The sequence below is a fragment of the Pituophis catenifer genome, unplaced genomic scaffold (assembly GCF_029215685.1).
Source record: "Pituophis catenifer annectens isolate HBS135680 unplaced genomic scaffold, rPitCat1.0.hap2 SCAF_2, whole genome shotgun sequence".
Classification (NCBI taxonomy): domain Eukaryota; kingdom Metazoa; phylum Chordata; class Lepidosauria; order Squamata; family Colubridae; genus Pituophis; species Pituophis catenifer.
The window spans coordinates 44,352,875-44,373,268 of NW_027256882.1; the positions used below are offsets into that span (position 1 = coordinate 44,352,875).

At 42.6% G+C, this 20,394-nt stretch overlaps 1 protein-coding gene across 1 annotated transcript in view; it reads left to right on the forward strand.

The window, feature by feature from the left end:
* Window positions 1-18,392, forward strand: part of LOC139310180 (laminin subunit beta-1-like) — a 115,443-nt gene extending 97,051 nt beyond the window's left edge. Inside the window, exons 30-38 of the mRNA XM_070934343.1 lie at window positions 2,175-2,359; window positions 2,951-3,192; window positions 4,095-4,298; window positions 6,269-6,413; window positions 7,666-7,873; window positions 8,888-9,029; window positions 13,811-13,987; window positions 16,421-16,568; window positions 18,259-18,392. Of these exons, the coding sequence (XP_070790444.1) occupies window positions 2,175-2,359; window positions 2,951-3,192; window positions 4,095-4,298; window positions 6,269-6,413; window positions 7,666-7,873; window positions 8,888-9,029; window positions 13,811-13,987; window positions 16,421-16,568; window positions 18,259-18,392 (1,585 nt within the window). The remainder of the gene's footprint in view (window positions 1-2,174; window positions 2,360-2,950; window positions 3,193-4,094; window positions 4,299-6,268; window positions 6,414-7,665; window positions 7,874-8,887; window positions 9,030-13,810; window positions 13,988-16,420; window positions 16,569-18,258) is intronic.
* The last annotated feature ends 2,002 nt before the right edge of the window (window positions 18,393-20,394 follow it).

Sequence of the window (20,394 nt, forward strand, 5' to 3'; positions counted from 1 at the left end):
GATACGTTGCTGGTTAAACACACAGATACTCACAGACTCTGAACGGTGAAAAAAAGCATTCTTTACTCTTAGTGAAAACACAAACTTGGTTTCTCAAAACTAAGGTTGCCAGGTGTCCACTATTTGAGCGGACAGTCCACTTTTTTCACATTATGTTCACTATTTTTTTTCACAAAATAGTGGACATTTTTTTTTATTCAAAAGCTTTATGATTGTATATTTTTTAATATTTCTCAACGTTGTACTGAAATTAAAGAATTATTCCTTAAACACAAAGAATTGATCAAAGCTGCGCAGTCAAATAAAAAATACACACGACAGCAAAGTAAAATGTAATTTCATATTTTACATATTATTATATATTTGATGTTTTGAATTTTAAGTAAAGTTTTGAAGTGACTATTTTAATACGTGTTAAAATGTTTGTAAGAAAATATATAATTTAATTGTAATTTTTTTTTTTTTTACTACTTAACCCCACTCCCCCCCCCCCCCCGGCTTGTCCGCTATTTTTTGGAAGCAGACCTGGCAACCCTACTCAAAACAACGATAACACGTCTTCGAATAATCACTCTCCAACACAAAACATAGTTTGCTTACAGTTCTCTTCAGTCACACACAGTCCCTCTTCAGGTGATCAATCATCAAATAGCAGGAGCAGGAGCTCCCGGGCTTCCTGTCTACTTTTATGGCTGCCTGATAATAGCACAGCCAATCATTCTTCTTATATCATTTAAAGTCACAAAACATAGTTTTTCTATATATTACCTACCCAACCGTAGGATAAATATCCAACATCAAGGATTACCTGTACTTTGGACTGCACCTCTCACAGAAGCAACAATACGTACACACAGGGTCTTGAAAATTATATAGTTCCTACAATTTTGGAACTTTACTTATAATGATAGTTCTAGGGCAGTGATGGCTAACCTTTTTGCCGTTGCGTGCCAAAAGCGTGAGGGAACGTGCGGGGTCGAGCGTGCGTGTGCCCACACCCATAATTCAATGTGCCCCGCCCCCCATGCACACACGACCTCCCCCGTGCTCCCCCTGCTTTTGGCATGTGATGGCCCGGTGGGCCCGGTAGGCCTGTTTTTTTGCCCTCCCCAGGCTCCAGAGGCTTTCTAGGAGCCTGAGGAGGGCGAAAATGGCCTTCCTCACCCCCCTGGCAGCCAGAAACAGCCCATTTCCCGATTTCTGGAAGGCCGGAAAGGCCTGAAAATCAGCTGGCTGGTGTACGCATGCATGCTGGAGCTGAGCTAGGGCAACGCTCACGTGCCCACAGATACGGCTCCGCGTGCCACCTGTGGCACACGTGCCACAGGTTCGCCATCACGGTTCTAAGGTTTACTTGAATGACTTTTTCAAAACCACAGAGATGTCTATCCTTTCCTTTGAAAAGTCTTCCTGAATTAAAGTTCTAAACCTTTAAAGAGAGGAAGAGAATAAAGGGGATAGGCATCACTGAATTATTTTCTTTCTGTATTTTCATTTATATCCACCCCTTGCTGCAAGTCCTCTGTCCTATTCATGGTTGTATAATTTATGTGTGGCTAATTTCCATTGAGTGTCTTAAATTATGGCTTTCCTTGTTTTTCTTTTTTCAAATCTTCCTGAATTTGACTTTGAAGTTTTTCTTTTAAAGCAGAAGGATATCCCCCATGAGGGGAGTACAGATCACTGAATTATTTTGCCTCTGTGTCTCATTTACAGCTAGTCCATGTCTTGGAACCATTCATTTAGTGACCATTCAAAGGTACAACAGTGCTGAAAAAAGTCACTTATGACCATTTGTCACATTTACAACTGTTGGATGCTTGGCAATTGGCATGTACAGTACTTATGACAGTTGCAGTATCCCAGGGTCATGTGATCATTTTTTTGCAACCTCCTGACAAGCAATGTCAATGGGGAAGACAGATTCACTTAACAACCATGTTGCAAACTTAACAACTGCAATGATTCATGTAATTACTGGGGCAAGGAAGATCGTAAAATGAGGGCAAAACTCACCTAAAAACTGTCTCACTTAGCAACAGAAATTTTGGACTCTATTATGGTCGTAAGTTGAGGACCACCTGTATATCCTATCTTTATTGCAAGGAATGTCTTGGCCAAAAAGCATATGGCGGAGTGGGACCTGTGCCATTATGTTACCTCCCTTTTCTTAGGGCAGACATGGATAAACTGTGGGACTACCTGCAAGATACAGATTCGTGCCTGGATAGCACTGAATGGAAAGTCACAGAGCAGAGGGGCCACCTCAATGCGTTAAATGAAGAAGTAGACGAACTGAACCAGACTGTCAACTACCTTAGAAGTCAGCTGGGAAAGATGGTAAACGCCAGCTTCAGTGGTAAGGAACCCAGTTTTGGTCACCACGATGTAAAAAAGATGTGGAGACCCTAGAAAGAGTGCAGAGAAGAGCAACAAAGATGATTAGGGGACTGGAGGCTAAAACATATAAAGAACAATTGCTGGAACTGGGTATGTCTAGTCTGATGAAAAGGACTAGGGGAGGCATGATAGCAGTGTTCCACTATCTCAGGGGCTGCCACAAAGAAGAGGGAGTCAAGCTATTCTCCAAAGCACCTGAGGACAGGACAACAAGCAATGGGTGGAAAGTAATCAAGAAGAGAAGCAACTTAGAACTAAGGAGAAATTTCCTGACAGTTAAACATTAACTAGACATTAAACAATTAATCAGTGGAACAACTTGCCTCCAGAACTTGTGAATGCTCCAACACTGGAAGTTTTTATGAAGAGATTGGATAACCATTTGTCAGAAGTGAAATAGGGTTTCCTGCCTAAGCAGGGGGTTGGACTAGAAAACCTCCAAGGTCCCTTTTAACTCTGTTATTCTGTTCTAATTGTAGTTGCCATGTTACGTAAAAGGAACAACTCATGTTCCTTTCTTGATTAAACCCTGTTTTTCCTCTGCCGGCAGAGTCTTTCCGTAGCATCGTGGAATACTTCCAGCAGTCAGAACAGGCTATGAGGCAGGCCAATGCCTCCGTTAGAGGGCGTCAAAGTCCTGTGGTCCAAGCCAAACATACCCGGCAGGTCACGGTTGAGCTGTTGAGACAAAGAGGAAATGATTTTGGCAAGAGGGCAGCTGCTCGCCAAAGGACTCTGAATAATATCCAACGAAAAGTCGATGCCCTCAGCCTAAACAGGATCAACCAGAAAGTAAGTTCCGTAAGAGGGAAGGAGTAGCAGTGGGAGAAGCCGAGAGGAGTTTGCTCGGAGATGGAAATGGTAGCCCTGCCCAAACCGCCTTCTGGTTAGACTACAGATGGACCAAAGTGCCAGTTCTGATTCTGCAAGTTTGCCAGTTCTAAAAAGTTTGGGTTTTTTTTTCCAATTCCTGATGTTTGCAAGCCAGCCAGGTTTACTAAGTTGAATTTGAGAACTTTTCTATAAGAATGGTCACTTAAACATGTATGGTTTTCATGCGATCTCCAATCATGTACATTTTTCTTTGCAATGGTGTCTAATACACACAATTTTTAAAATATTCCCTGTCAGGCCCCAAGAACCAAGAATGACATAGGGAGAAGCTTCTGAGTAGTTTCCTTTATTGTTCTTCACCTATAGACAGAATCTTGCCAGACTAAAGCAACTATCTACATAGCTACAGCTACATATAACTATAAGTTATACTCTTGAGAACTGCTAGTTTTAACTCTCTTCCTGCTGAGCAAACTTTCCAAGCTCTGTTCCTTTTTGCCCTCTGGAAAGCAGCCCCTCCCCCCTGGGAATCCATATTACATTCCACCGCATTCCCTAATGTAACAGATGTTTACGCATGGCAATTTGTATTTTGTTGAGATTTTTCCCTCATATGTTATTTTTAATAGAAATTACATTGCAGAATTTGGAAAAAAAATGCCAAATTTAGGTTCATGCATATTGGTTAAACAAACAAGCAAAAATAGACAATTTTGCAGTCAAATGCACATTGAATTCATATCCCTTTCCTGCTCCTTGTTCCTGAGTCCAGCATTTTCATTCTTGGTCTATTGATGAGGTCCACTGTTCACCGGAGATTTCTTTTCGCTGGATAATCTTGGTTTGTTGTCTTGTTCTAGATCTGCGGAGGTTTTGGAGAAGAGGCCTGTGAAGACGCTCCTTGTGGAGGAGCTTCCTGTAAGGACAGTTCAGGCCAAAGGCACTGTGGAGGCCCTGATTGTACTGGAGCTCTTCCTGTGTCCACCAAGGCCCTACATTCTGCCCAGAATCTCTCACAACAGCTGGAGACTACAGCAAGTCAGCTGGTCACCATTGTTAACAAGGTACAATGCCAGGCTAACTGTATGGAAGCATCCCATGAAGAGATGCTGTTAAATTGTAGATTACATTTCTTAATTGATTTAATGTATGTATCGGGTTGGGATTCTACCGGTTCGGACTGGTTCGGGAGAACTGGTAGCTCCGACAATCAGCTGGGAGCAAACCGGTTCACCTTGACATTCAGATGGGCCCGCCCGCCCGCGCTATTTTCAGACCTTTATCTTCTCAGCTGATTCGCGCGGTAGAGCAGATTGCTGCGCAAATCAGCGGTGTTACTCCTCCAAAGAAACTGGGAAGTGAAGATTCCTTGAAAGTGCACGCACAGCGCACGCGAATCACACGAACACCGAACCGGTTGTTAAACAGGGAGGATCCTACCACTGGTATGTATGTATGTATGTATGTATGTATGTATGTATGTATGTATGTACGTACGTACATATGTGCTTTTGTCAGGTGTAAGGAACCAGGATGACCTAGGGAGCTGATCAGAATGGTGTGCTTATTTCTACTTGCCTATTGATAGGAATCTTGCCAGACTAATTTATTTTATTTATTTATTGAATTTGTTTGCCACGCATATCGCCATGAGGTGATTCTGCATTCACAACAGAAACTACTGCAGAAGCAATGGGAGGGCCTGCTTTCCGCAGCTTTCTCCCCATCAACTGATTCAAGGCTAGTCAACATTTTTAGTCCTCCCCTGGACTCGGATTCTAACACACTTTTACACCAGATTATTATTTAAAAAAAAAAAAAAAAGAAAGGAACTAAAAGCCTAAACTAAAACAATATGCAGTAATGTATAACCGTATGTGAGCCTTTAAATGGTACTATTTTGCAGACGATATTAAGCCTGATTTGCTAAGTATTCTGACTTATTGTGTTGAGCAGCTGATTCACATATGCTGATTAATGATTTCTGGTTAACTCCTCCTGTCCCCAGGAATGGCTTAAAAAAAAGTGTGCTAAGTGAGTTTTGCCCCCTTTTATGACCTTTCTTGCCACAACTCTTAACTAAATGGCTGCAATTGATGAGCTAATAACATGGTTGTTAAGGGAATCTGGCTTCCCCATTGATTTTGCTTGTCAAAAGGTTGCAAAGCCTGTTCACGTGATTTTGGGGCACAGCAATGGTCATAAGTATGCCCATTCCGATGCCAAGCATCTGAATTTTGATCGCATGACCCTGAGGGCGCTGCAAAGGTTGCAACTGTGAAAAACGGTCAGGTCACTTTTTTTCAGCCCTGTTGTAACTTTGAATGGTCACTAAATGAACTGTTGTAAGTCGAGGACTACCTGTAAATAAGCATTCTTCCTTAAAAGTCAGGGTACTGTTCCTGTTGTGAACAGTTCCAATGTTAAGTCACAAAAGTGTCCAAAATAAATAAATAAATAAAATCAAATAAATAAATATAAATCAAATAAATAAATAAATAAAAAAAAAAAACCAACTACAGTAAAGTGCACAGGTTGAATTGAAAAAAAAATCAAGATAGTATTTACCACTGTTCAAACAAAGCCCACCCTACACGCATTACATCAGGGATGCCAAACTAGATTTCATTGCGGGCCGCATCAGGGTTGTGTTTGACCTCACGGGGTGGGCGTGGCCAGGGTGGGCGTGGCCAGCTTGACATCACTTGGGTTGGGGGCGCCTGTGGTGGCCCGAGCGCTCTGCCAGCAAAAATGGGCTCCCGAGCTTCCTTTTTGGCTGCGACGGCAACCCTCTGCCAGCAAAAACGGAGCTCAGGAAGTCCGTGTGCAGCCCACATGAGTTCTGTTTTGCTGGCAGAGGTATCACGGGCTGTTTCCAGGGTGGCCCTGCAGGCCAGATCTAAACACTCAGTGGACTGCATCTGAACCGCGGGCCTTGAGTTTGACACCCCTGCATTACATGGTCATGGCATCATTTTTTTGATCCCCCTACTAGATGTCCCTGAGAAATACTAAGCTGAAGCTTCCATTCTAGGTGCAAGAAGTCCAGAACCTGGCACAGGATGCCAGGAATCATGCTCAGGACATCTTGGACCATGCTCAAGGAGCTCGGAATCAGGTGGAGAAGTCCACAGCCAAGCTGAGAGAATTCATCCAGAAGATAAAAGACTTCCTAGCAGGTACCAGAGCATTGCTCACACCAAACCTGAAATAAAGTATGTCTAAAAGTAAATGTATCCTCCTGCTGCCTTAATAAAAGGCACCTTCATAGAATCATAGAGTTGGGAGAAATATTGGAGATCTTCTAATCTAATCCCCAGCCCAGAGCAGGAATCCTCATGCTCTCCCCAGACACATGGCTATCCAACCTTCCATTCAGTGGTGGGTTTCAAATTTTTTTACTACCGGTTCTGTGGGTGTGGCTTGGTGGGCGTGGCTTGGGAAGGATACTGTAAAATCTCCATTCCCACCCTACTCCAGGGGAAGATTACTGCAAAATCCCCATTTCCTCCCGATCAGCTGGGACTCAGGTGGCAGAGAATAGATGGGGGCAGGGCCAGTCAGAATTTTTACTACTGGTTCTCTGAACTACTCAAAATTTCCGCTACCGGTTCTCCAGAACTGGTCAGAACCTGCTGAAACCCATCTCTGCTTCCATTCCCCATTATCCTGTCAGAGCTGAAGAAGCTTCTTGGATGAGAAGTGAAACGTTTTCAAAAGAAAAAAACCCAAGGAAGTCCAGTTGCCTCCTGATAAAGCACCTTTGGGACAACCATGATCTGGATCAGGGGTCTCCAACCTTGGCAACTTTAAGACTTGTGGATTTCAACTCCCAGAATTCCTCAGCCAGCTTCCTCAGCCTGGCTGAGGAATTCTGGGAGTTGAAGTCCACAAGTTTTCAAGTTGCCAAGGTTGGAGACCCCTCACCTGGATGATTGAGAATATCTACAGACTTATGGCTATCCAACCTTTACTTGAAAACTTCCGGGGATGAAGCTCCCATGATTCTAGGGACTCTCACGCTCAAGAAATAAGTAACAGTAACAAAGTTGGAAGGGACCTTGGAGGTCATCTAGTCCAACCCCCTGCTCACGCAGGAGACCTGTACTAGGGATTCGAACCGACAAACTGCCGACCTTTCTGATCGACAAGCTCACTTGTCTTAGCCACCGAGCCACCTAGTCAGGCTAATGAGGATTTGGGGGGCTAAAAATTCTTCATTTTAAGTTTGGATCTCCCTCTGTAAAGCTTCCACCCATTCTTGCCCTATGCAGGAAGGAGAATAAGGATCTTAGTAATGGAAGTGTGTTCTGACAATGTTCATATTGTAATGATTTGTTTTGGGGGAGGGGGCTAGGCTGGTGACTGGGAAGCTGGATGGACAGTTTGCAGGGTAGGAGGACATTAAAGGCCTGTGCTTTTGCTCCCTAGAGGAAGGTGCCGATCCAGAGAGCATTGAGCTGGTGGCCCAACAGGTCCTGAACATTCCCCAGCCCATCAGCCAAAGTGAGATCGACAGTCTGATTAAGGAGATCTGGGACAGAATCGGCCAGCTTAACAGGGTGGATGTTATCCTGAACTGTACAGTGCAAAACCTAACCCTTGCTAGGGATTTGCTGACGAAAGCAGAACAGGCCAGGTAAGTGTCTCTGGCAGGAACAAAACCAACTCATTTTATTCATTAAATTTTTCGGTAAGGAAATAACAATGTTACATATTTTGCAGGATCAAGTCATTTAGTTGGGATCCAAGCTAAATGGCCAATGAGAGCATGTGACCTTGGGTAGGATGGGTCCCTCTCATCTTTTATTAACCCCCTCTGAAGTTCAAAGGTTAGCACAGGACCTGTTATGATTCGCTATGTTGTGAGGATGCAGCCCTCACTTTAGCATATTGCAGGGGTATCAAACTCAAGGCCCGCAGCTGATAAGTTACTAACCCAGTTGTTAAGTGAATCTGGTTTCCTCGTTGACTTTGCTCGTGAGAAGGTTGCAGAAGGTCACATGACCTTGGGACACAGCAACGGTCCCAGTTGCCGAGCATCAGAATTTTGATCACATGATTGTGGGGATGCTGCATAGGTCGTAACTGTGAAAAAGAGTCATACGTCACATTTTCAGTGCTGTTGTAACCTTGAACGGTCACTAAATGTTGTCACTTTGAACGGTTGTAAGTTGAGGACTACCTGGAGATATCTCTGTAGTACCCACTTTCCTGCCCATGCTCTCTAGTGGTACCCACTGGTCTCCCTGCATTCAAGGAGCGCCTTTCTGCTCTCCTCACTGGCTGGCACACTCTAAGTAGTGCCCTCCCCCAGCCCCTCACCAGCCAACCCACATTCAGTTCTACTCACCCGTAGCTCCTCACCCACGAGCCTGCTTTGCCTAGGACTCTGGTCATGTAGTTTGTTTTCTCTTAACAAGCTGCATGGTTTTTGGTTATGATAGCAACTGGGACTGTTGGGATTGCTATCGCCTAAATGATGTGGTTACATATCATCGTGGTTTATAACTGCATTGCTTAGCAACAGAAATTCCACTCCAGATGGCTGTCGTAACCTGTACTTTCGTCCCCAAAGCTTAATATGCAATCACTGTTACCCTTGGTGAAATGTGATGAAGTTCTTTTGTTTTGTTGTGCTTCTTCTCCACAGGAAAAAAGCAGAAGGTGTACAGGAAACGGTGGCAGAAACATCTGGAGCACTGGACAGTGCCAAGAACAAAGTGAAGGCAGCTGAGCAGGCCCTGAAAAAGACAAAAGAAGCCATCCAGAGTGTGGAAGGCAAAGTCAAACAGGTAAAGTGCAGAAGTTTCTAATTTTGGGGAAGGAAGGGAGTTGTGAGGTAATCAAGACCCTGGATAGCTTTTCAGATATTCTGTGGTGACGCAGTGGTTAGAATGCAGTACTGCAGGCTACCTCTGCTGACTGCCGGCTGACTGCAATTTGGCAGATCGAATCTCACCAGGTTCAAGGTTGACTCAGCCTTCTATCCTTCAGAGGTGAGTGAAACAAGGACCCAGATTGTTGGGGGCAATAGGCCGACTCTGTAAAACCGCTTAGAGAGGACTGTAAAAGCACCGTGAAGTGGTATATAAGTCTAAGGGCTATTTCAGTGGACAGTTCCGGAGTATTTTCTGTATCTGCCCTTTCATTCTGCCCTTCGATGATTCTGGAGGTAAGATTCAAATTCAGCTCCTCCTGTTTTCAGGGCTGCGTGCATGCCATTTTCTTGTCAACAAAGAACCAATCTGCTGCCTTCTCTTGGGACTTGTATTTGTATTCCCAGATTAATTTATAGCCCTGGTATTTTCTTGACATCTCCCATCCAGGGATTAACCAGATCCAAACCACTTTTGGACTCTCGTTCAGTGGCGATAAGTGCAACTTTTGAGAAACCTGAAAGACAGGTTACAATGTCCTGGAAAAACTCTTTATCTAAGTGGTCTCTAGGAGTTGAAAACAACTTGATGGCCACATAATGAATGAACCAATCCTCTTTTGCTTTTCAGCATGACCCAAGACTGGCATTTAAGAAAATGCTCTTTAATGTCACTCCAAAGCTGAAAATGTCATGGATATTTCCTGAGGGCAAAAGCTCTTTAATGCAGGTAGTCCTCGACTTACGACCACAATTGAGCCCCAAACATTTCTGTTATTAAGTGAGACATTTGTTAAGTGAGTTTTGCCCCATTTTACCACCTTTCTTGCCACAGTTGTTAAGTGAATCACTGCACTTGATAAAGTTAGTAACCCGGTTGTTAAGTGAATCTGGTTTTCCCCCCTTGACTTTGCTCGTCAGGAGGTTGCAAAGTGTGATCACGTAACTTTGGGACACCGCAGCCGTCATACATGTGAATCAGTCGCCAAGTGTCTGAATTTTGATCACGTGAATCATGGGGAGGCTTCAAAAATCGCAAATGGGAATGGACCAGTATGAATGGTCACTCAATGAACTGTTGTAAATTGAGGACTACCTGTATTAAGCCAGTGGATTATGATTCTATGAAGCTTTGGGTACCTAATAGCAATGTTCTTCAACCTTGGCCACTTGAAAATGAGTGGATTTCCAATCCCAGAATTCCCCAGCCAGCACACATCTTAACGTTATCAGGGTTGAGAGACAGTGCCTAATAGTACCAAGCTCACTGAAGGAGTTACACTTCCCTCTCTTAAGTATCCGTCATTGTTTGCAAGATCACTTCACCATATATCACCACCCTTTTGAAAGGCCTCTGGTTAATGCATTAAATATAGCTTATCTCACCCTCACAGTATCCCCTGCTTTATCTGACTTCTTCTAGTCCATTTTTAAATGATCTTGGCGTCAGTCTGCATACAGAATGTCAACCAATCTAGTCTTAACCTGAATATAATATGTATTGTACATGCCCCCAACATTATGGAATTACCATTAATGCATGAGAGATGTATTTGTGATACCAAATTCGTAATGCTAAAATGTCACATATACACACATAAATATAAATTTAGACTTTTATGGTGCCGCAAGACAGTCACTTCTGCTTCAAAATCAGAGGTGGGTTTCAGCAGGTTCTGACCAGTTCTGGAAAACCAGTAGCAGAAATTTTGAGTAGTTCGGAGAACCGGTAGTAAAAATTCTGACAGGCCCCGCCCCATCTAATCTCTGCCTCCCGAGTCCCAGCTGATCGGAAGGAAATGGGGATTTTGCAGTAACCTTCCCCTGGATTGGGGAGGGAATGGAGATTTTACAGTATCCTTCCCATGCCACGCCCAACAAGCCACGCCCAACAAGCCACACCCAGAGAACCGGTAGTAAAAAATTTTGAAACCCACCACTGTACAAAATCCTATCATGGCTATTATGAAATGGTCCCAGTAATCCATAATCAGTACCATCTGTCAAATATATACCGATCTTGCCAGTTTATTTTACGATATATAGTTAAAATAAGCAAAATGGTATAGCACTAAAACTTCAGATTGAGGGGTTGTTTATGAGATAGAAATGAGAAGGTTACTTTTCTGATTATGGAAGATTTTAAAAAATTATCTGGCATCTTATTATTCTTAAACATCAGAAGGCAGATTTAGCAGCAAAATAGATACAGCTAATCCTTGACTAGTGACCGTTTCAAAGTTACGACGGGCCTGCCTTGGGGCTACTTATGACTCAGATTTGAAGTTCTGATGGTTGCCCTCATCATCGTCATGTGATCAAGTTTGAGGTCCTTGGGCAACATGGTCACTATTATACTAATTTGCAGCCTCCCACAATCATGTAACAGCATTTTATGATGGTTTTGCTGAAAATTGGCACTTAGATCTGTTCGGCAAAGCTGTGACCCCTGCAAAAAACAATTTTATGACCAACACAACTTATGACTATAATTGTGGCCTCAAAGACTATAGAGATTCTCAATCATACAGGTCATGGTTGTCCCAAGGTGATTTTTCAGGAGACAACTGTACTTTCGTGTTTTTTCTTTTGAAGATGTTTTGCTTCTCATCCAAGAAGCTTCTTCAGCTCTGACAGGGCAGTGAGGAATGGAAGGATTTCTATTCCTTGCAGACAGCTGGTAAATCTGCATCCTTTTAGAGCAGGGGTGTCAAACTCACGGCATCATGGCGGTGTCACGTGACATATCAGAACTTTTTCCCCCCTTCTCTAAACTGGGCATGGGCGTGGCCAGCGCGTGACGCATCTGGCCCGTGGGCCGGGAGTTTGACAGGCCTATTTTAGACGGTGGTTGAAGCACGTGGCGGTATATCTGTGTCCTCAGGGTCACCTGAGTAGTGCTCCTGGTTCCTGTAGTCTGCAATTTTTTTCTTCTGGAAATCCATTCCTACTTTCACACCATTCAAAGGGTGTTCATCCCAAATTATATAGCTAAAAGTCTATAGAAATTCTCGGTCAACCAGGTCACGGTGAGAAGCGAAATGTCTTCAAAAGAAAAAAAAAGTCAAGGATTACCTGTGCATCCTTTGCGATTATCATTTTATTGCCCTATATATTATACAGTACCTTTCTCTAATTTATTGCAGCAATCATTTTCTTCTATGCAATTTTTCTTATCTACAACTTCATCCTTCCAGCAAGCATTCTTTTTCATATTTCATATTAATGTAATTCCACAAACTCCCTGTCGTCTGCAGCTTAATTCCTATCATTCTGTTCCACATCACTTCCAAATCCCCTTTCCTTACACTCATTTTCTATTAATCCTGGCTCCTCCTGTATTAGGAGATTAATCTATCTTCTAATGCTGTTTCATGTGAGGCTCATGCTTTCTCTTGCAGTTAGTGTACTTTTCATTTCTTTCACTTCCTTCCTTTCTTCCAAAATGATTTTTCTCTGATCCACTCGTAACGTCTCACATTCAGACCTTCTTACTATATATACTTGGACCTTCAGTAATTCTTTCAAGGCTTTCATCATAGACAATCAAATCAATCAGGTTTTTTTTATGCTTGCACATGAATAGTTTTATGGTTAAAGCGTTGTTGTATATTCTAAAGAAACATATAATTATGAAATGTATTTGAATATAAGTAGCTGGGCTATTGGTCTGAGCTCCGAGCTTGGCAATTTGGTTGCAAACGTTTTGTCACCATTCAAGGAGACATCATCAGTGCGCTCGAATGGTGATGAAACGTTTGCAACCAAATTGCCAAGCTCGGAGCTCAGTCCAACAGCCCAACATATAATTATTTCTGAACAGCAGTTGCCAAACTATTCATTTGTGGGTTTCTGAATAACCGAATCACTTTTTCTGCGGTCTCACATCTCATCTATGCCTATTCACCTAAGAAATCTAATGGAATACTTTTTTTCTATAGGATCACATTGATTTAGAATGTTGTGTATTTTCCCCCAAACTCATGTTTGTTTTTTCTATTATTCGTTATTCATTGTACTGCAACTATTACCAGCCTATGAATTCTGACTTCCCTATATGCCCACATTAACCCAGTTGACTCTAATTAATATTTCCTGACATACATTTGGATATAACTTTCAGCTCATACAGGTAGTCATCAACTTCTGGCTGGTCACTTAGCAACTATTCAAAGTTACAATTGACCTCCCTCCCAAAAAAGGCAGGACATAAATAAAATTGACTTGAAGTCAATTTTAGGGAATTTCTGATAAGTAGTTTGAGGTAATGAAGGAAACATTTGGGAAGCATCCCATAGGTGCTTTTTCAAGAGGCAACTGGACTTTCTGGTTTTTCTTTGAAGACATTTCGCTTCTCATCCAATAAGCTTCTTCAGCTCGTGGGAAGCTATAGAGCTGAAGAAGCTTCTTGGATGAGAAGCGAAATGACTTCAAAGAAAAACCAGAAAGTTCAGTTTCCTCTTGAAAAAGCACCTATGGGACAACCATGACCTGGATGACTGAGAATCTCCATAAACATTTGGGAAGCATTATTCTACTCTATTAACTTTCTATTAATTGCAATCTTTGTGTGCCAAAGATATACTGGAGGAGTCCCAATTCCAAAACTCATTTTTGTGTGGATGTGCCCTGAATGTGGATGTAACCTTTCTCAAAAGTCAACCCTTAATCATGCTTTGTGACTTTTTTTTCTCTCAGGCTGGGAGCCAGCTTGAAACACTCCTCAATAAGGAACTGCGACTGGAAAGGCGTCTGAAAGACTTGGCACAGGATGTGGCCACCTTACAAAAGAAGTCCCAGGATAATCAACGCCAAGCTCAGCAGGCCACGGGAAAAGCTGAGCGTGCCACTAACATAGCCCTCCGGCTTAAAAATGTGAGAGACCCATCCTTGTCATTACTTTCATTAAAGGCTGTTTTCCGTAGTGGTAGTAACGAACTGTAGATTCACACTATAGTGCAGTTTTTCTCATCCTTGGAAACTTTAAGATGTGTGGACTTCAACTCCCAGAATTCATGCTGGCTGGAGAATTCTGGTAGTTGAAGTCTACATATCTTACAGTTGCCAAGGTTGAAAAACAGAAGAATTCCAGAATTGCTACTTGACATGTTTTCCCCCACCTTGTTGTATCTCCTTCTTGGTAATGGCCTCTATCTTCGTCTCCTCTTTGGAACTTCCTGTATATCTCCTTCCCTTGAAAGGTCCGTTGTCTTTCTGCACAGGGCTTTGTAGAAAAGATAATTCAAATTATTAGTATTCATCCAGTGGTGGGATTCAAATAACTTAACAACCGGTTCTCTGCCCTAATGACCGGCTGGGTGGGCGTGGCCATGATGGACATGGCCAGTGGGTGTGAAAGGCAGCACTCGGCCTCCTGCACCTTGGACCTTGGAGGTCTTCTAGTCCAACCCCCTGCTTAGGCAGGAAACCCTACACCACTTCACACAAATGGTTATCCAACGTCTTCTTAAAAATTTCCAGTGTTGGAGCATTCACAACCTCCGGAGGCAAGTTGTCTCATTGATTAATTGTTCTAACTGTCAGGAAATTTCTCCTTAGTTCTAGGTTGCTTCTCTCCTTGATTAGTTTCCACCCATTGCTTCATGTTCTACCCTCAGGTGCTTTGGAGAATAGTTTGATTCCCTCTTCTTTGTGGCAGCCCCTGAGGTATTGGAACACTGCTATCATGTCTCCCCTAGTCCTTCTTTTCATCAAACTAGACATACCCAATTCCAGCAACCGTTCTTCATATGTTTTAGCCTCCAGTCCCCTAATCATCTTTGCTGCTCTTCTCTGCATTTTTTCTAGTTTGTTCTAGTTTCCATGTTTCTCTTTCTAGTTTCCAGGTTTTTAAAGAGACCTTGTAAGATCTGGCGAGTACTTTGGAAAGCATCAATCAGGCATTAGATAGGCAGATGTCTCTATGGGAACCACATGGCATCAGTCTCTCATGACACCAAAATGGTAATGGAGGGCAATGCCCAACAGCGAGAGAGGAGGAAATATTCTCATGCTGAAATGGCCAGTAGATGTTGAACAGACCCCATTCCCTAATCATCAATCGTAACCTTGATGAAGCATTTATGTGCTCAAGATTTGGGTGAGGGTGGATGGGGCCCCTTTTTTAAATGTAGGTTTTGTGTATGTTTTTGTATGGAGTGGCTGGATCCCATCTTGTCAATTTATTTTGTGCGGTATTGTGCTTTTATCTTGCTTTGCTATATTGTGAGCCGCCTAGAATCGATTCAGAGTCGAGCCGTGACTAAATTGAATTAAAGAAATTAAAGAAAGCATACTAGATCAGGCCCACAGCAGAAACTCTGTTGAGGAGGGATGACACAAAAGACCACTGTTCATTAAAACTGAAATAGCCAAATCTGCCTCTGAAAAACAACTCAAAAGGCAACATCATGAAGTTACAGCATATTAAAAGGATTACCAAGGCCTGTTTGTATCACAGTTAGGGAACAGAAGAATGAACTCACAATCAATTAATCTACGTGCATGTATATGTAAATTCGGCCAGAGGTTACGCTATTTGTATGCTTTACATCTGTTAATTAGAATATCTGGAAAATAGAGATCAGTCGGATTGCAGGAGAAATATTGGTCACCGCTGCAAAGTATCCCCCAAGTGCCAAAAATAAAGCCTGCAGGCAGAGTAGAAACATGGTAAATGACAAGCCATGATCAAGTGATCAAGCAGATCAAGAGAAAAATGCAGAACGGCTGCTGACTTAGATAAATTGTGAGATAGGCCATGGTTTCATTTGATCTGTCTAGAACAGTGATGGCTAGGCTTTTTGTCGCCGAGTGCTGACATCCCCCCGGTGTGCCCCACCACGCATGAGCACGCGACCCCGCCATGTGCACCTCACCCCCCCGCACATACACATGCATCTCCCACATACGCCTGACCCCGCACATGCACAGCAGAGACCCAAAAACCAGCTGGCTGGCAGGAGGCGCATGCACATGCACGATGGAGCTGAACTGGGGCGATGGCTCACGTACCTAGGGGGCTCTGCATGCCACTTGTGGCACGCATGCCATAGGTTTGCCATCACGGGTCTAGAAGTTTGTAAATGGCTTGCAAAGTCCACTAATGATTCTGAAGGTGGTATGGAAACCTAGATACTGTTCTTAATTTCTGGGACCTAATTTCTTCATCTGCTTGGTTTGCTGGAAATAGACTAGTGGTTGGCTCAAAGGCAACCACCTCACCATTCTTCACCCATATTTACTCTGGGATTGATTGCCAACTTCTACCCATTCACTTTGTGATGATGTTTTTCCCTCTGTGTCCAGGAGGTAGACGAGGTGAAGCAGAACTACCAGAAGCTGCAGGACGAATTGGAGAAACAGCCCAAGGATGTCCTGCTCAGGCTGAAAAATCTTAGGGAGGAAGCCCAGAACCTCCTAGATAAGGCCAACAACAGCAAAAGAAAACTGGAAGGTGAGAATCCAAGAGGAGAGTTTGGCTAAATCCCAACCTCATGTATCTTCTCAAATATATTCAAAAAATAAACATTGGTGTTGATGATGGATATTTATTGACAGGTGGTATGGGAACAGAGCTACATTGTCTGGCACAAAGTCCACATTTTGGATAGAGAGGACTATTGGTTTGAAAGAGGGGTAAACACAGGTAGTCCTCAATGTACGACCACAATTGAGCCCATAATTTATGTTGCTAAGTGAGAAATTTGTTAAGTGAGTTTTCCCCCTTTTTACATCTTTTCTTGCCATATTTGTTAAGTGAATCACTGCAGCTGTTAAATGAATAACTTGGTTGTTAAGTGAATCTGGTTTCCCCATTGATTTTGCTTGTCAGAAGGCCACAAAAGGGGATCATCTGACCCCGGGACACTTCAACTGTCATAAATGTGAGTCAGTTGTCAAGCATCTGAATATAAATCACCATAACCATGAGAATGCTACAACTGTCATAAATGTAAAAAACAGTCCTAAGTCACTTTTTTTCAGTGATGTTGTAACTCTGAACAGTCACTAAATGAACTGTTGTAAATTGAGGATTACCTGTAATCCATCTGTGTTAGAACTGAACACCCCTCCCTCAACAGAGGGGGAGGAGTAAGATTCCACCTATCTCTAGTTTACAATGCAACTTTTGCAACTGTTCCAAGAAGATTCCACAAACAATTGCACCCTGATTCAGGTGACCCCGAGGACAAAGATAAACCCCCAAGTGGCCTCTAGAGGTCTCAAAAAGAGTGCTAATGACCAGATGACTGCAAAGAAATACAATCCTTCCATTCCGCCCCCCATCCTATCAGAATCTATCCTTCCACCACCACCCCATCCAATCTCAACTGTCAATACTTATCCTATTCCCCCCTCCCCCCACATCATCAGAAGTGATGAAGCTTCTTGGATGAGAAGCGAAACGTTTTCTTCTTCTATCTCAGGGAAAAAAAACAATCCAGTTGCCTTTTGAAGAAAAAAAAGCACCTTTGAGACTACGTAGTCCAGGGTGCCACTACCCCAGGCTAAACAATCTACTGAACAATAACAGATGATCATAAATATCCTGATCATTTAGGGTGTTAGGGACCTTGCTAAGCATGCCATGCGAACATAGCACAATAAGTTGCACAATGAAAATCATCTTGCGGTTTTTAGAAAATATTCAAAATGCAAAGAGGCTATGATTTCAAGGGAACTCTGACTTGGAATAGGGTTTGCAGGTTACTTTAGCAAATGTTGGGATATTTAAATTAATAATAGTGCAGCTATTCAAATCAAGGCAGGTTTTGTAAAAATTAAAATCAGAGCCATTATCATCACCCAAGTTTGGAGTTTTGAAGTAACAGTACGATCAGAATCCATCATTCATAATGTAACAGCTTTGGCATTTTGCTTCATACATCTCACTCCCCTTCTTAAAAGCAAAAAAAAACCCCTTGCTATTTCAGGACAGTGTTTCCTAATCTGGGGCCTTTAGATGCGATGGAATTCCTGGTCTGCATCTTAGTGTAACTAAAGTTGCATCTTTGCCAAGCTGGATAGAAATTCTGGCTGTTGCAGCAGTATAAACCCTATGCTTCTGGAAGGCACCAGAGTAAAGTAAGTGTTCCATAGTCTGCAATGTCTCAAATTTTAAAAATGTCTGGCTATTCTTTCAGAATTGGAGAAGCGCTTTGAGGACAATGAGAAAGAAATGACAAGCAAAACCACAAAACTGCAGGAGTTGGAGTACACTGCACTGGAATTACTGCGGTATATCCAAGACAAAGCCACTGCCTATACTACCTGCTAAGGTCAAGGTTTCTGTGGACAGCCCTTTGAGTTGGCTTCCTGCCAGCTCTGGACACAACTATGGTATGGTGCTTTCTACTGACGTCAATAATTGGCTCTTAGAGACAAGACTTTGGCAGTAAATCCAGAGTCTTAATGTAACCCAGATCATTTCATCCTCAACTGAGTGTAGCACTTAAATCTACCCGGGATCAGACGTTAATAGGATGATTCTAATGTGAATGTTTTGTACAAACAATATGTCTAGTTTGTTTTGACCCAGGACTCTGGAACATAGGCCAGTTTCTGAAGGTATCAGCTGGAGAGATAGAATATTCCCCCTGTAGTCGTAGAATGGGAACCAGTTTGGTGTAGTGGTTAAGGTACTAGGCTAGAAACCAGGAGATTATGAGTTTTAGTCTTGCCTAAGGCATGAACCAGCGAGGTGACCTTGGGCCAGTCACTCACTCTCTGCCCTAGAAAAGAGCCACAGGCAAACCAACTTCTGCAATCTTGCCAAGGAAACAGCAGGGACTTATCCAGGCAGTTGCCACCAGTCAACCATGATTTGAAGGCACCAAATTATTATCCTGGTTATGGATATACTTCCTCTTTCAATACCCTCTTCTTACCATTCACAATGTTATTTTCATTATAGTGTGGAAACAGCCATCATTTCTGTATCAGCCAGACTGCCAATATGAATGCCATAAAAGCTAATTTAATTGACTGCCATTTGAGATTACTGATCTTTCCTCACATCTTTTTAAATTATTGGTGTCCTTATTTTTTTTTTAAATAAAGTAATGCACATATACACAAAAACAATAATTTTCTAAGATATTTTCCTATCCTGGTTCCCTCAATTCCCATAGTCATCAGTTAGCAACTAGGTGTTGGTTACAGCAACACACATACAAACTCAAAATTAGGAGAATTTTCCTAACTGTGACAACCATTAAGCAGTGAAACCCCTCCTGGAGTCATGGCCACTCCATCACTGGTGGTTTTCAAACAAAGGCTGAACAACCATTTGTATGACGTGATATAAAGATCTTCTAGTCCAGGGCTGGACTAAAAGATCTCCATGTTTATTTTCAATTTACTATTGTATGGTTTTAAGTCCAACACCGCTGGTTTGGAGAAGACAGCAGGTCATGACACAATATTCACCTCCTATGAATACTTATGAAGGTCTCCTATATCCCACTCCAGATGAGGAACTTCCATTAGTGAGTTAATGTCAGTAATGATTATTTTGGGTTACCATAGACATCAGCACACATTAATATTATTTTTTTAAAAAAGCAAGTTATGGAAAGCATGCTTAGCATGGCTTCTAGAATTCTTTCCAGGCCTTTAAGAGTGGCTCTATTCTGGGCAGGATAAGTGGGGGCTTAAGAATAGAGCAGCTGGTAGCATCCTATTATGAGTCTCCCATAGGGATAACAGAATAACAGAGTTGGAAGGGACCTTGGAGGTCTTCTAGTCCAACCCCCTGCTCAGGCGGGAAACCCTATATCATTTCAGACAAATGGTTGTCCAATCTCATCTTAAAAACTGCCAGCGTTGGAGCATCCACAACTTCTGGAGGCAAGTCGTTCCACTGATTAATTGTTCTGTCAGGAAATGTCTCCTCAGTTTTAGGTTGCTTCTCTCCTTGATTAGTTTCCATCCATTACTTCTTGTCCTGCCTTCAGGTATTTTGGAGAATAGGTTGACTCCCTCTCCCTTAGATATTGGAACACTGCTATCATGTCATACCCAACTCCAGCAACTATTCTTGATATGTTTTAGCCTCCAGTCCCCTAATGGGGACTGGGATGCATGTTTCTGAACTTTATTATTCTTCATCAGATCTAACCCATTTTCTAACTCCATTTTTCTTTTCTTGATTTCTCCCTCTGCACACACCCCTTAAATATCCAGTTTGCATCAGTTTTGCTGATAGAAAGACACACAGACCGATTGATAGGCAGGCATAATCCTAAATCCCTTTACATAATTTCTTTCCAACATTCTGT